The 13,000-nt window shown below is 45.3% G+C and overlaps 1 protein-coding gene across 1 annotated transcript in view; it reads left to right on the top strand.

Moving 5' to 3' along the window:
* Positions 1-221: 221 nt before the first annotated feature.
* Positions 222-13,000, top strand: part of ctr9 (CTR9 component of Paf1/RNA polymerase II complex) — a 54,714-nt gene continuing 41,935 nt past the window's right edge. Inside the window, exons 1-5 of the mRNA XM_080190081.1 lie at positions 222-332; positions 4,235-4,333; positions 6,833-7,072; positions 8,631-8,748; positions 9,589-9,678. Coding sequence (XP_080046207.1) covers positions 285-332; positions 4,235-4,333; positions 6,833-7,072; positions 8,631-8,748; positions 9,589-9,678 — 595 coding nt within the window. The 5' untranslated portion in view covers positions 222-284. The remainder of the gene's footprint in view (positions 333-4,234; positions 4,334-6,832; positions 7,073-8,630; positions 8,749-9,588; positions 9,679-13,000) is intronic.

The raw sequence follows: 13,000 nt of genomic DNA, 5'->3' as shown, positions 1-13,000 counted from the left end.
CTGAGTTGCTCTGTGTGTTTTCTGGGCTGCTGTGTGTGTGTCTAGGTTGCTCTGTGTCTGTGGGCCTGGATTCCTGTCAGTGTGTCTGAGTTGCTGTGTGTGTGTGGGCCTGGATTCCTGTCAGTGTGTCTGAGTTGCTGTGTGTGTGTCTAGGTTGCTCTGAGTCTGTGGGCCTGGATTCCTGTCAGTGTGTCCGGGTTGCTCTCCCTCCTCCCCGGTTTCCGGTCCATCCCGTTGCCCCGGAAGTGCTCTCCGGGCCTGGCTCCGGGGTCAGCGGGGCCGCCATGTTGTCGCGCGGCTCCATCGAGATCCCGCTCCGGGACACGGATGAGGTGAGACCGGGGACGGGGGGTCCGGGACTGGGAGGCCGGGGAGAGTCTCCCCCTCCGGGGGGAGTGGGGTATCCGCCCGGGCTGGGGGCAGCGTGGCCGCGGGAGTCGGGGAAATAGCCGCGGCCTCCGGCTCGGGCTCAGATCCAGAGCGGCTGCTGGAGTCCTGGAACGGGAGAGGGAGCCCAGCAACCAGGCGCTGTCCGCTCACACTTCACCCGGAGCCCGGCTGTCCGGGGACGGGGAGTTCCCCCAACTTTATACCCCCGCCCTCAGTATGTTAGTTCTCCACCCCCTTTGCTCAGATACACAGAGCGGTGTACCCCCCGCACCCCCGTCGCCTTGGTGTGTGTGTGTCCACTCTTTCTCTCTTCCCCCCGCCCAATCCCCGACCTCGTCCCAATGTCCAGTGGCTACTCAAGTCTTCCTGGGGCTACTATATCCATAAATCTAGATTATGCAGTGGTCATACTGCTGCTTCTGGGATCTTGCTCTGTGCCAGTGGGGTTCTGTTGTGCACTGATTGACTCGGGAATCTGCAGTGTCAGACTGGTCATGGGAACTTGCGATGTGCTGATTGTCCATAGGACCTTGCTCCGTGCTGTTGGGTCTTGCGGTGTGCCGATTGGCGGCAGGGACGAGCGGTGTGCCGATTGGCGGCAGGGACGAGCGGTGTGCCGATTGGCGGCGGGGACGAGCGGTGTGCCGATTGGCGGCGGGGACGTGCGGTGTGCCGATTGGCGGCGGGGACGAGCGGTGTGCCGATTGGCGGCGGGGACGTGCGGTGTGCCGATTGGCGGCGGGGACGTGCGGTGTGCCGATTGGCGGCGGGGACGTGCGGTGTGCCGATTGGCGGCGGGGACGTGCGGTGTGCCGATTGGCGGCGGGGACGTGCGGTGTGCCGATTGGCGGCGGGGACGAGCGGTGTGCCGATTGGCGGCGGGGACGAGCGGTGTGCCGATTGGCGGCGGGGACGAGCGGTGTGCCGATTGGCGGCGGGGACGAGCGGTGTGCCGATTGGCGGCGGGGACGAGCGGTGTGCCGATTGGCGGCGGGGACGAGCGGTGTGCCGATTGGCGGCGGGGACGAGCGGTGTGCCGATTGGCGGCGGGGACGAGCGGTGTGCCGATTGGCGGCGGGGACGAGCGGTGTGCCGATTGGCGGCGGGGACGAGCGGTGTGCCGATTGGCGGCGGGGACGAGCGGTGTGCCGATTGGCGGCGGGGACGAGCGGTGTGCCGATTGGCGGCGGGGACGAGCGGTGTGCCGATTGGCGGCGGGGACGAGCGGTGTGCCGATTAGCGGCGGGGACGAGCGGTGTGCCAATTGGCGGGGACAAGTGGTGTGCCGATTGGCGGCAGCGATGTGTGGTGTGCCAGTTGGCAGCAGGGACATATGGTTTACCGATTGGCAGCAGGGACAAGTGGTATGTCGATGGGGATGTGCGGTGTTGTCGATGGGGATGTGCGGTGTTGCCGATTGGCGGCGGGGATGTGCGGTGTTGCCGATTGGCGGCGGGGATGTGCGGTGTTGCCGATTGGCGGCGGGGATGTGCGGTGTTGCCGATTGGCGGCGGGGATGTGCGGTGTTGCCGATTGGCGGCGGGGATGTGCGGTGTTGCCGATTGGCGGCGGGGATGTGCGGTGTTGCCGATTGGCGGCGGGGATGTGCGGTGTTGCCGATTGGCGGCGGGGATGTGCGGTGTTGCCGATTGGCGGCGGGGATGTGCGGTGTTGCCGATTGGCGGCGGGGATGTGCGGTGTTGCCGATTGGCGGCGACGGGGGCATGCGGTGTTGCCGATTGGCGGCGACAGGGCCGCGCGGTGTTGCTCACCTGGGTTCTGCATGCAGCCTGTGGAATATTTTGTTAACCGTTAACCATTGCTCAAATGCAGGGTTGCCAGGTTCTGCTGGTTTGTATCTGTATTTCGTTTATTTACCTGTATTACTAAAGTGATATACACGTAAAACAAGGGCATTGTGCGGTGTTCTGATTACACACAACATTGACTGTTAGAGCCATATACTCCTTTTGTGTCAGTTGAAGCATAAATATTTATTTCATTTTTGCCATTTGCAGTTGACAGTTCTATTAATATATGAATGATTAAGCATTTTCTGTAATTCGTTATGAATCATTTGACATGTATTAAATATATTCGAGCTTATTCATGGGGCCAAAGTTAGTACACAAGTCTGATTTCAATCTTGCATCCCATTGAGATGATAGAGGACTACCTGTGCAACCCATTCGCTAGCCGAGCGTGACTTAAACTGCTTCAGAAGTTGTTCATGGGCTGTGAAGCACTCTAAGATAGCCTCAGCTTGTGAAAGACGCTAGATAAATGCAAGTGTTTCTCTCTTTTGTTATCTCCACTCTCAATTATTTCATCGTCTTCCTTTCCATAAACCTTCTCTCCATAAACCTGAGGTATCCAAAACTACCACTTGTGTCCAAACACTTTTGCATTATTGTCAGCCTGACCATCTCATAAGACAAGAGAAAGCTACTAACAATGAGGAGATTTCTTGTGGAAAGCTGGAGTGTGCCACTTAGCCTTTTGTACAGCTCAGTAGCCTGGCCTCCTGAGGCTTAATTTTATTTATTTGCTTTAATCCCCGGGTGGGAGGTATAACAAGGATAGAGATTCTAGTTTTTGCTGGTGACAGAGAAAGAGAGAGACGGCAGGAGGGGGCACAACAGAATGCTTCAAGCGAGAAAAAAGTCCTGAGATTTGGGTCTTCTATTTTGAGACTGAGTGAGGCTTAATTTTAGTTAAGAATTGCATCTTTGTTGATAGCCTTGTATGAGTTGGCATGTGTTGACGTGTCACTCTTCTGCTCCCTGTCTGGCAACAGATCATCTCATCCTGGTTTTAAAATCCTTCCAGGGTCTCACTCTACTCCACTATTTGCGGTCAGGCCTTCAGCTAGCTGGGGCCCAAGCTCTGGAATTCCTTGACTACACCTTTCCAGCTATTTTTTTTTAACATGCCCAAACTTTCCTCTTTGGCCAATATTTTGGTCACCTATCCTAACAGCTCTTTATGCGGCTCAGTGTCAAATTTTGTTTACTAATCACTCCTTTGAAGCACCTTGGTAAATTTCACTCTGTTAAAGATGCTATGGAAATGCAGATTATTGTTTGCTGTCACTAATCTAATCTGGCTATTACCCAGTCTTTGAATTGTCAATTTTCTGCTTTGAGTTGCCTCTTTGACAAAGGTACTCTGCAAATGCAAATGGTTGTGAATAAACATACCCACCTGAAACTTTAGCCTTTCTTACAAATATCAGCATTGTAAAATTAGCTCCATTTTCTGTAAGTGTTTCAGATTTTCTCCCTTTTCCTCTATATTAATTAAATAGAGCAAAAACACACTTTTTCTGAAAATCTAGGAATGCAAAGATTGGCCAGTCATTTTATTTAATCAATACCTCTGCTGGCAGAGTTAAGTGATGCTGAGGCGATTTTTTTTAAAAAAAATTCATGGGATGTGGCTGTTGTTGGTAAGGTCAACATTTATTGCCTATCTCTAATTACCCTTAAGGTGGTGGTGAACTGTCTTGAACACAACTGAGTCACATGGTAGGCCATTTTAATGGACCTAGCAAGAGTCCACATTGCTGCTAGACTGGAGCCACATATAGGCCGTGGCGGGTAAGGATGGCAGATTTGTTTCACCTCCGTGAACTGAATGGGTTTTATGTCATCATTACTGGCAGTAAGTAGCCTTTCCTTCTGACATGGTGGGCTTTAAACTCATGCCTCCGGGTCACACAATCCACATCTCTGCATTATTGTTCCAGTAACATAAACAATGTGGCACTATTATCCAAATTGATGGTTTGCTAAAGAATGGAGGATAATCTCAGCTAATCTACATTTCACTGTTTTTTGTTTAGGTCATTGAACTTGACTTTGATCAACTACCAGAGGGAGATGAAGTCATCAGTATCCTCAAACAGGAACACACTCAACTTCACATATGGATGGCCTTGGCGGTTTGTATTCCACTATTTCTTACAGAGATGTAAAGCGGGATGATTATTATAAACACGCAGCAAACATCTGACATCAATTTTGATTTGATTTATTATTGTTACGTGTATTGGTATAAGTGAAAAGTACTGTTTCTTGCAAGCTATATAGACAAAGCATACTGTCCATTGAGTACATAGCAGAGAAGGACAAGAGAGGGTGTAGAATGTAATTGAGATTGAAATAGAACATTGTTAGAGTGCTTAAAAAAAGTTAACAGTTTTAAATACATAGAACAAGAAGGTATGCTGGGGTCAGCTTGCATTAGATAAAGTGGAGGTGCCTGAAAGGCTGGCAGCACTCAGAGTAGAAAAGTCACCTGATCCAGGTGGAATGCCTGTGAGGTGACCAGGGGAATTGCGGAAGCTCTGACCACAAACTTCTTTCGATATGTGATTGGTGCCAGAGGACTGGAAGATTATAAGTGTCTGATATGTGTTTAAAAATGATAAACCTGTTAGTTTTAGGCCAGTGAGCCTTGGTGGTGGGGAAATGTCTAGAAGAACAAATTCATTGTCACTTGGAAGAATATTTGTCAATAAATTACAGCCAAGGTGGATTTGTTAGAGCCAATTCATGTCAGGTTAACTTGATTGAATTCTCTGGTAAAGTAATGGGAGAGTATATGAGGGTTATGTGAATAATGTTGTATTTACTTTCGAAAGGCATTTACTGGAGCACAAAATAATAGATTTGTTTGCGATCAAATAGGCAATGGCAGCATGATTAACAAAATTGGCTAAAGCAGATATCAGAATAATGGTGAATGGTGGTTTTTCAAACTGAAGGGACATACACAATGGCGTTCTCTGAGACCGACTGATCTTTTTGGTTAAACTTTAACTATAAAACTTTATTCACCTGGACTTGGTTATACAGAGCGTAATTTCAAAGTTTGCAGATGACACAAAGCTTGGAAACCTTGTAATCTAAGAGGACATAGGTGAAATGGATCGATACATGACATACATGAAATTTAACATTGCGGAATGTGAAGTGAAGCATTTTAATGGCGAAAATGGGAAAGGCAATATGAACTAAATGGTCCAATTTAATGTGTGCAGGAATCAGGAGACTTGTGGATGTATTTTCACAAATCTTTGAAGATGGCAGGACAGCTGTTAAGAAAGCTTACAGCTTTCTTAGATTTATTATTTGATAAATAAGAGAACAAGGCAAGTTTTACCGTTAAGAAGTGAACCACCTTCTTGAACCATTGTAGTCCATGTGGTACATGTACATACACAGTGCTGTTTGGGAGGTTGTTCCTTTCCCTACACCTTAGCTATGACTGTAACGCTACATTCTGCACCCTTTGCTTTACTTCGCTAAGTATGGTATGCTTTGTCTGTATAGTGCACAAGAAACCATACTTTTCACTGTATACTAATACATGTGCCAATATTCAAAATCAAAGGTTCTAACCTAACGAAATTGATGGAATGATCGTATATTTCCTTGCTAGAATGGTGACTGGCTTGGAATGGAACTTGTAATTGGTGGTGTTCCCATGTGGCTGCTGCCCTTCTCCTTTTGGGTGATGGAGTTCATGGGTTTGAGAAGAATTGTCGGAGGAGCCTTGGCACATTCCTGCAATGCACCTCGCAGCTGCTACTGTGCACTGGTCTTAGAGGGAGTGAACTTTTGAGCTGGTGGATGGTGTGCCAATCAAGCAGACTTGAATGTGGCATCAGGGGGAGAGTGATGGAATGGACAAGTACCCTGTGTGAGAGTACTGGCATGGATTTGTAATGGGTATGTCATTCATGTATGAATAAATTGTTGGAGAAGATGGAAGTCCAAGATAGAGACTTCACCTTACAATTAGAGCTAGATTGTTCAAGAGAGAAGTTCAGATACAATTCTTCATGCAAAGGTTGGTAGAAATGTTGGTGCTAGTTCAATTATTAATTTTAAATCTGAGATCAGTCACTTTTTTCTGCTAGCCAAGGATATTAAGACTTAGGGAGTCAAGTCAGGTGGATGGAGTGAGGATTAGCCTGGACCTCAGTGAATGGCTAAGACTTGAGAAATTGAATGGCCTCTTCCTTTTTTTTAAATTACTACTATAAATCAACAATATTGTAGGAAAATATTCAACAGATATCTACATTATTTTAGTCATTGTCTTTTTAGCAAAGAAACCAAGGTCCAATTTCTTATTGTCCTTGATGTATTGTTTTGAGGCACCATTGGTCAATTTTGGACAACTTTATCTTATTTCGTCTGGTTTAAAACTTGCACTGTGTTTTTGCTGGATGTAATAGCTGTATGCAGATGCTGTTGTCCTGTGTTAGATCGGGGAATATCTATGGATGTTATCATTATGACCTTCCAAAACGCTAGAGATTATTGGTAACAGAAACCAAAACCAAGTTGAATTGGAGGTACTTATAACCCAGTTTCAGGATGCTGAAAATTAATTTTTATTCTCTCAAAATAAAACCTTTCATATCTTAAAGCTCGAATACTTCAAGCAAGGAAAGACAGAAGATTTCGTGAAGCTGCTGGAAGCCGCTCGTATCGATGGAAACCTGGATTACCGAGATCATGAGAAAGACCAGATGACATGTCTGGACACTCTTGCCGCTTACTATGTACAGCAGGCTCGGAAAGAGAAGAACAAAGATGCAAAGAAAGAGCTCATCACGCAGGCCACCTTGCTTTATACCATGGCCGACAAAATCATTATGTACGACCAGGTACGATTACAACAGATGTGAGGGGTGTTATGATGAAGTGCAGCATGCACTGAGATGCAGTATGATGGGATATGGCAAGGTACAGTGTGATATGGTGAGGTGCAATGCTGAGGTACAATATAGAATACAACAATGTCTAAAGACCCTGTGTCCTCTCTCTGAAAATGCCCTACCCCAATTTCCATCCCTTGTCCTTTCCCCATTTAGTCCTTAAATCCCAAGGCTAAAAAAAGCTTTAAAATTTTCAGCTAACCTCTACCCTGCACGTTTGACACTGCTTTAGATTAGTACAGTAACATACTGCCATTGGGCTGTCTATATAAACACTTCATGCTTCCCTTTCAATATCTTGATACCAGCAGTACCAGCTTATTGAAAGCAGTTAAATGTTAGTGTTTAAAATTTCACTGAATGTAAAATCTAAACTATGGTCTTAGCGTTGTGATACCAATCAACTCAATAGTCTTTGCGATGTCTGGTCAACCAAATCCTCCGGCTGACAAAATAGCTGAATATGTTCTGGTCTCAACAAATATCTCGTCTCTTGGACCAAACAGTAGAACCCACAGTTTTCTTCCTGGTCCAGTTTTACCAAAATCAATCTGAACAAAATTGAACCTGCTAGGGACTTTGGAATTACTTGATTAAAAGAAGAACAGGGTACATCTAGTTCACATTCTGCCATCCTTGTCCAATGATAATCAAACTCTAATCAATGAGTCTACAACAGACCCAGTGGTAGAGGGCTTTGGAAACCAGGCATGTTACATTCACCACACATCATGTCTCTAATTATTCGTAGACTGGATCCCAAAATACTTTGCATTTGAATGAGCCAACAATAACTGATTCTCCTCATTTCTCAACAACAATGTCGAGAAACATTTGCAATACTTATTCTGAAAGGCAAGTCCCAATATCTTGTTCAGATAGTCTTTAAAATTATGAAGAGATTCAGTGTAGAAGGTGCTTCCACTTATGGAGGAAACCAGAACCCGGGCCAACAACATAAGATCATGACTCGTAAAAAAAGATAAAGTGGCCATTGACCCAGATGACCGTAGGTAGCTTGTTCCTTTGAGGGGGGGAGCAGACTGCTGATGATTTTGACCTGAGGTTCACCACACCTCAGGTGAGGGGCAAGGTTGAGAAGACAGAGCCTTCATGAATAACCTCAGCCAGTACAGAATTGAACCCATGCTGTTGCCGTCACTTTCCATCACAAACCAGCTGTCCAGCCAATCGACCCTTCATCGCTCGTAAGTACAGTAGGCAGCTCAGGAGAAACTTCTTTACCCTGGGAGAGGTGAGAATGTGGAACTTGCCAGAGTTAGTAATGGTGAATAATATAGACTTGTATAAGGGGAAGCTAGATAAAAACATGAGGAAGAAAGCAATGGAAAGTTACACTGTTGGGATGGGATGAAGTGAAGCATGAACAGTGGTGTGGACATGTTGGGAAGCATAATCTGTCTCTGTGCTGTAAATTCAATGTAGTTAATTTTTTTTCTGCTTGAAAGATATTTTGCCCTGATTTGTTCTCATTGCTTGTCTTCAGAATCACTTGCTGGGAAGAGCCTGCTTTTGTCTGCTGGAGGGGGATAAAATGGACCAAGCTGAGGCACAGTTCAACTTTGTGCTGAATCAGTCACCGAATAACATCCCTGCACTCCTGGGTAAGAACTCCCTTAAAGTGAGGTTTGCAATGGGATCTTGGTTCTGGATGAGAGAAGAGGCAGGTCCTTCTCCCTCCAGAACAAAAAAAAAGTTGGTTATGAGCAGTTAGGTCAGGGGAGTGTCCAAGCTCTTTGTGAATTGCATAAATGGCGTTCGATTGAGCATTGAGGGGCCACCATGTCATGTCTCACTAATTTGCGGTTGTCAAGTGCAGTAATCTTTGCTCAAAGTAAGCTACAAGCAGCACTGAGCTAAATGACCAAGTAATCTGTTTTAGATGTTAAAGGGTTTATACTCATCAGGACATCCCTGCTGTTCTTCAGATAGCGTTGTTGATATTTTACGTTCACTTACAATTAGCTATAATTAGTAAGTGTATAGGTGGTGACCATTAACTGGGGATTCACTGGAGTATAACACATTTGAGAGGATGGATAGATAGGTCTTTGGTTCAGTGAGTAACCTGAAAGACAACACCTCTGACACTGCAGTGCTTATTTAGTGCTGTGTTTGGAATGTGGGCCTTTATTGTACACTCAAACTTTTGGGGTCAGTATCAAACCCACAGCTTTCTGACTCAAGATGAGAATATTATCAGTGGCTATATGTTGGTACTAAGAGATGTTGCAGTTTTGGTTTAGGATTTATCTTCCAATGTAGGAACATTGTTAAATGTGTTTTCTTAAAACTCCCCATGAAACAGAGCAAATTATAAATATTGGGATGTGGATTTTGACTGGCTGGACTGCTATGCTTCAGGTGACTCACAAGCTGCAATTTGAACACCCTCCAAGTTAACATATTGATCTGTTGAGTGACTCTTTCTTTTCCCTCCACAGGCAAAGCTTGTATCTCTTTCAACAAGAAAGATTACAGAGGTGCTTTGGCCTATTACAAGAAAGCCCTTCGGACCAATCCTGGATGCCCAGGTAGGGAGTGGCTCCATGCACCCAGCCGTGGGCTCTTTGAGGTAGACTTGATTAACAACAATGTATCCCCCAACTGGCCACTAAACATGCCAATGAATTTGTCTTTAACGATTGTGAGAGGGTTTAAACTGTGATGCATTAAACAGGTTTGTTTAAACATGAATTGCTTGCAAATAAAACTGTACGATCAAGACTAAATTGGCTTGAAACCACCTCACACCATAAGTAGCATCACACCTATCCCTGGTGACATTTGCTGGCTACCCATTGCTGAGTGCATCAACTTATAATCTGTCACTGACAAGCCCACACCTGTAGACAGGTATGGTGTGGCAATAGTTATGTCATTGGACTAACCTCCGTGAACATGAGTTTAATTCCCACTGTGGCAGTTTGTGAATTTGTATTCAGGGTTCAAATAATCTAAAGATTAGAAATTTTCCAGTGTCCCAAAAGCTGCTATCTCTTTCTTCGTGGTGTGGCTTTCTGGATTAATGTGAGGGAGTCTTCCTTTTGTAAAATAATGACAAATTGTACTTCTATCGTATTACAGCCGAGGCAACTAAAAGCACAGCCAGCAGTGGTGGAGCATTTATAACAGGGAATGCACAAGAGGCCAGAATTAGAGCAGCAAAGAAATCCACGGGATTGGGGTTTGTGTTGTAGGGCTAGAGGAGGTTACAGAGAAAGGGAGGGCGGGGAGCATGGGGTGGTTTAAAAACAAGATCAGAATTAAAAAATTATAATGTTGCTTGAAACAAAGCCATTGTTGGGGTGAGAGGAGAACGGCACTCATTGTGAGTCTGGATATGAGCAGCAGATTTTTGGATGGCCTCAAGTTTACAGGGTGTAGAATGTGGGAGCTCAACCAGATGTGCAATGGAATAACCGAGCTAGCAGATAATGGAAGTGTGGATGAGGGTTTTAGCAGCAGATCAGCTGAGACTGGGACAAAGTCGAATGAGATTCTGGTTATAGAAATAACCAGTCTTGGAGATGGCACAAATATTTGTTCAGAAGCTCATCTCAGGATCAAATGCGGCACCAAATTTGTTTAATCTCAGCCCGTTGCCAGGGAGAGGGAGGGCCTGGATAGTTAGGGAGCAGAGGTTGAAGCAGGAACCAAAAACAATGGCTTCAGTCTTTCCAATATTTATTTGGAGGAATTTCTGGTCATCTGGTACTGGATGTCAGCTAAGTGGTCTGATAATTTAGCAACAGTGGAGGAGTTGAAAGAGGTGGTGGTGAGGTAGAGCTGCATATTTTAGTGCACACGTGAAAACTAAGAATCATAGAAACCCTACAGCACAGAACGAGGCCATTTGACCCATCGAGTCTGCACCGACCACAACCCCGTCCAGGCCCTAACCCCATATCCCTACATATATACCTGCTAATCCTTCTAACCTATGCACCTCAGGACACTAAGGGGCAGTTTTAGCATGGCCAGTCAACCTAACCCGCACATCTTTGGATTGTGGGAGGAAACCGGAGCATCCGGTGGAAACCCATGCAGACACGAGGAGAATGTGCAGACTCCACACAAACAGTGACCTAAGCCAGGAATCAAATCCAGGTCCCTGGAGCTGTGAAGCAGCTGTGTTAACCACTGTGTTACCATGCTGCCCCAAATGCACTAATGTGTGCATTTGGGTGATGTCACCAAAGGGCAGCATGTAGATGAGAAGCAGGTGGAGCCAGGCATGGATAGATCCTTAGGAGCACCAGTTAATGGCATGGGAGCAGTAAAAGAAGCAAGTGATTCTCTGGCTAAGATTAGATAGTTAAATTGACAATCTAAATAACAATATTTAAAAACTATTTCCCCATTTAAGTTAGTTTGACCACACCAGAAGAGCTGCCTTCAGTTCTGGGTACCAAACCACAGGGAAGATATATTGGCCTGGAGGGGCTGCAGCACACAATACCAGAATAATTTTGAAGTTTAAAGAGTTAAATTACAGGGATAGAATGTCTCTTGCATATCTGTGATTGGGGGGTGAATGTAATTGGCACAAAAGTAAAATACTACTGGAAATCAGAATTAAAAGCAGAAAGTGCTGAAAATGAAAAAACAAAGATTTGGTGTAAAGCAAAAGGGATTAGGCAATTAGAGGAACTGAAAAGGGTCTTTAAGAGCTGGAATTGACAACATAACAGTATCTGCTGTCTAAAACAAAGGACCTGAAATTGTTCAATAATGATTGAGTGCATAAATTATAAAATATCTTATTGAAAATGAGGTCCATGATATAATTGAATTGCTGGATCAGGCTTCAGCAGCTAAATAGCCTTCTCTGTCCAGATAGGCGGGATGGTAAATAACCCTCTCAAGACTGTAAGCATTCTCTTTTTATGTGTCCACTTGGATCTGAAGAATAGTCGGTGTGTGTAACCCTTTTCCCAAAGTTTTATTCCTCGGTCTGAAGCAATATTCATTCTCCCTCTTCTTCACCCTGGTCTGCACCATATCTGCCATAGAGGCATGAGGTTTACAGCATGGAAGCAGGCCCTTTGGCCCAACTTGTCCATGCCACCCTTTTTTAAAAACCCCTAAGATAACCTCAATTGCAGCCCATATCACTCTATACCCATCATATCCATGTAACTATCTAAATGCTTTTCAAAGACAAAATTGTACCCACCTACTACCTCTGGCAGCTTGTTCCAGCCACTCACCACCCTCTATGTGAAACAATTGCTCCTCTGGACACTTTTATAACTTTCCCCTCTCACCTTAAACCTATGCCCTCTAGTTTTAGACTCCCCTACCTTAGGGAAAAGATTTTGACTACCTAGCTGATCTGTGCCCCTCATTATCATGCCAACTGAGTTAAGATCAGAAGACCGTATGCTAATACCGTAACAATAGCAACTTCCACCTTTTCCCTCTCCTTTTACAAGCTGTATTTTTACGAGGAGTTGCAACCTTTCTACCTCATGATGTGGCAATACTTGGCACACAAGTCCAGAATGGAGAGTAACTAACTCACAGGGGGAATCATAACCCTATCATGTTCTAAACCAGCACCATTTAATCCAGGGATGTAGTTATAGCTGGCAAGGCCAACATTTACTGCCCATTCCTAATTATCCCTTGGGAAAAGTGGTGGTGAGCCTTCTTGAACCACTGCAGTCCAAGTGGTGAAGATGTCCTATATTTTGTTAGGGTTGGGGGTTTCAGGAGTTTGACCCAGTGATGATGAAGGAACAGAGATAAAATTCCACGTCATGCTGATACGTACTTGGAGGTGGTGGTTTTCTCATACACCTGCTGCCCTTATGCATCTAAGATGGTGGAAGTTGTTGGTTGGAAGGTGCT

Source organism: Carcharhinus amblyrhynchos, chromosome 6 (genome assembly GCF_965287045.1).
Source record: "Carcharhinus amblyrhynchos chromosome 6, sCarAmb.v2.hapA, whole genome shotgun sequence".
NCBI lineage: Eukaryota > Metazoa > Chordata > Chondrichthyes > Carcharhiniformes > Carcharhinidae > Carcharhinus > Carcharhinus amblyrhynchos.
This window is presented reverse-complemented; position numbering and strand designations above follow the sequence as displayed.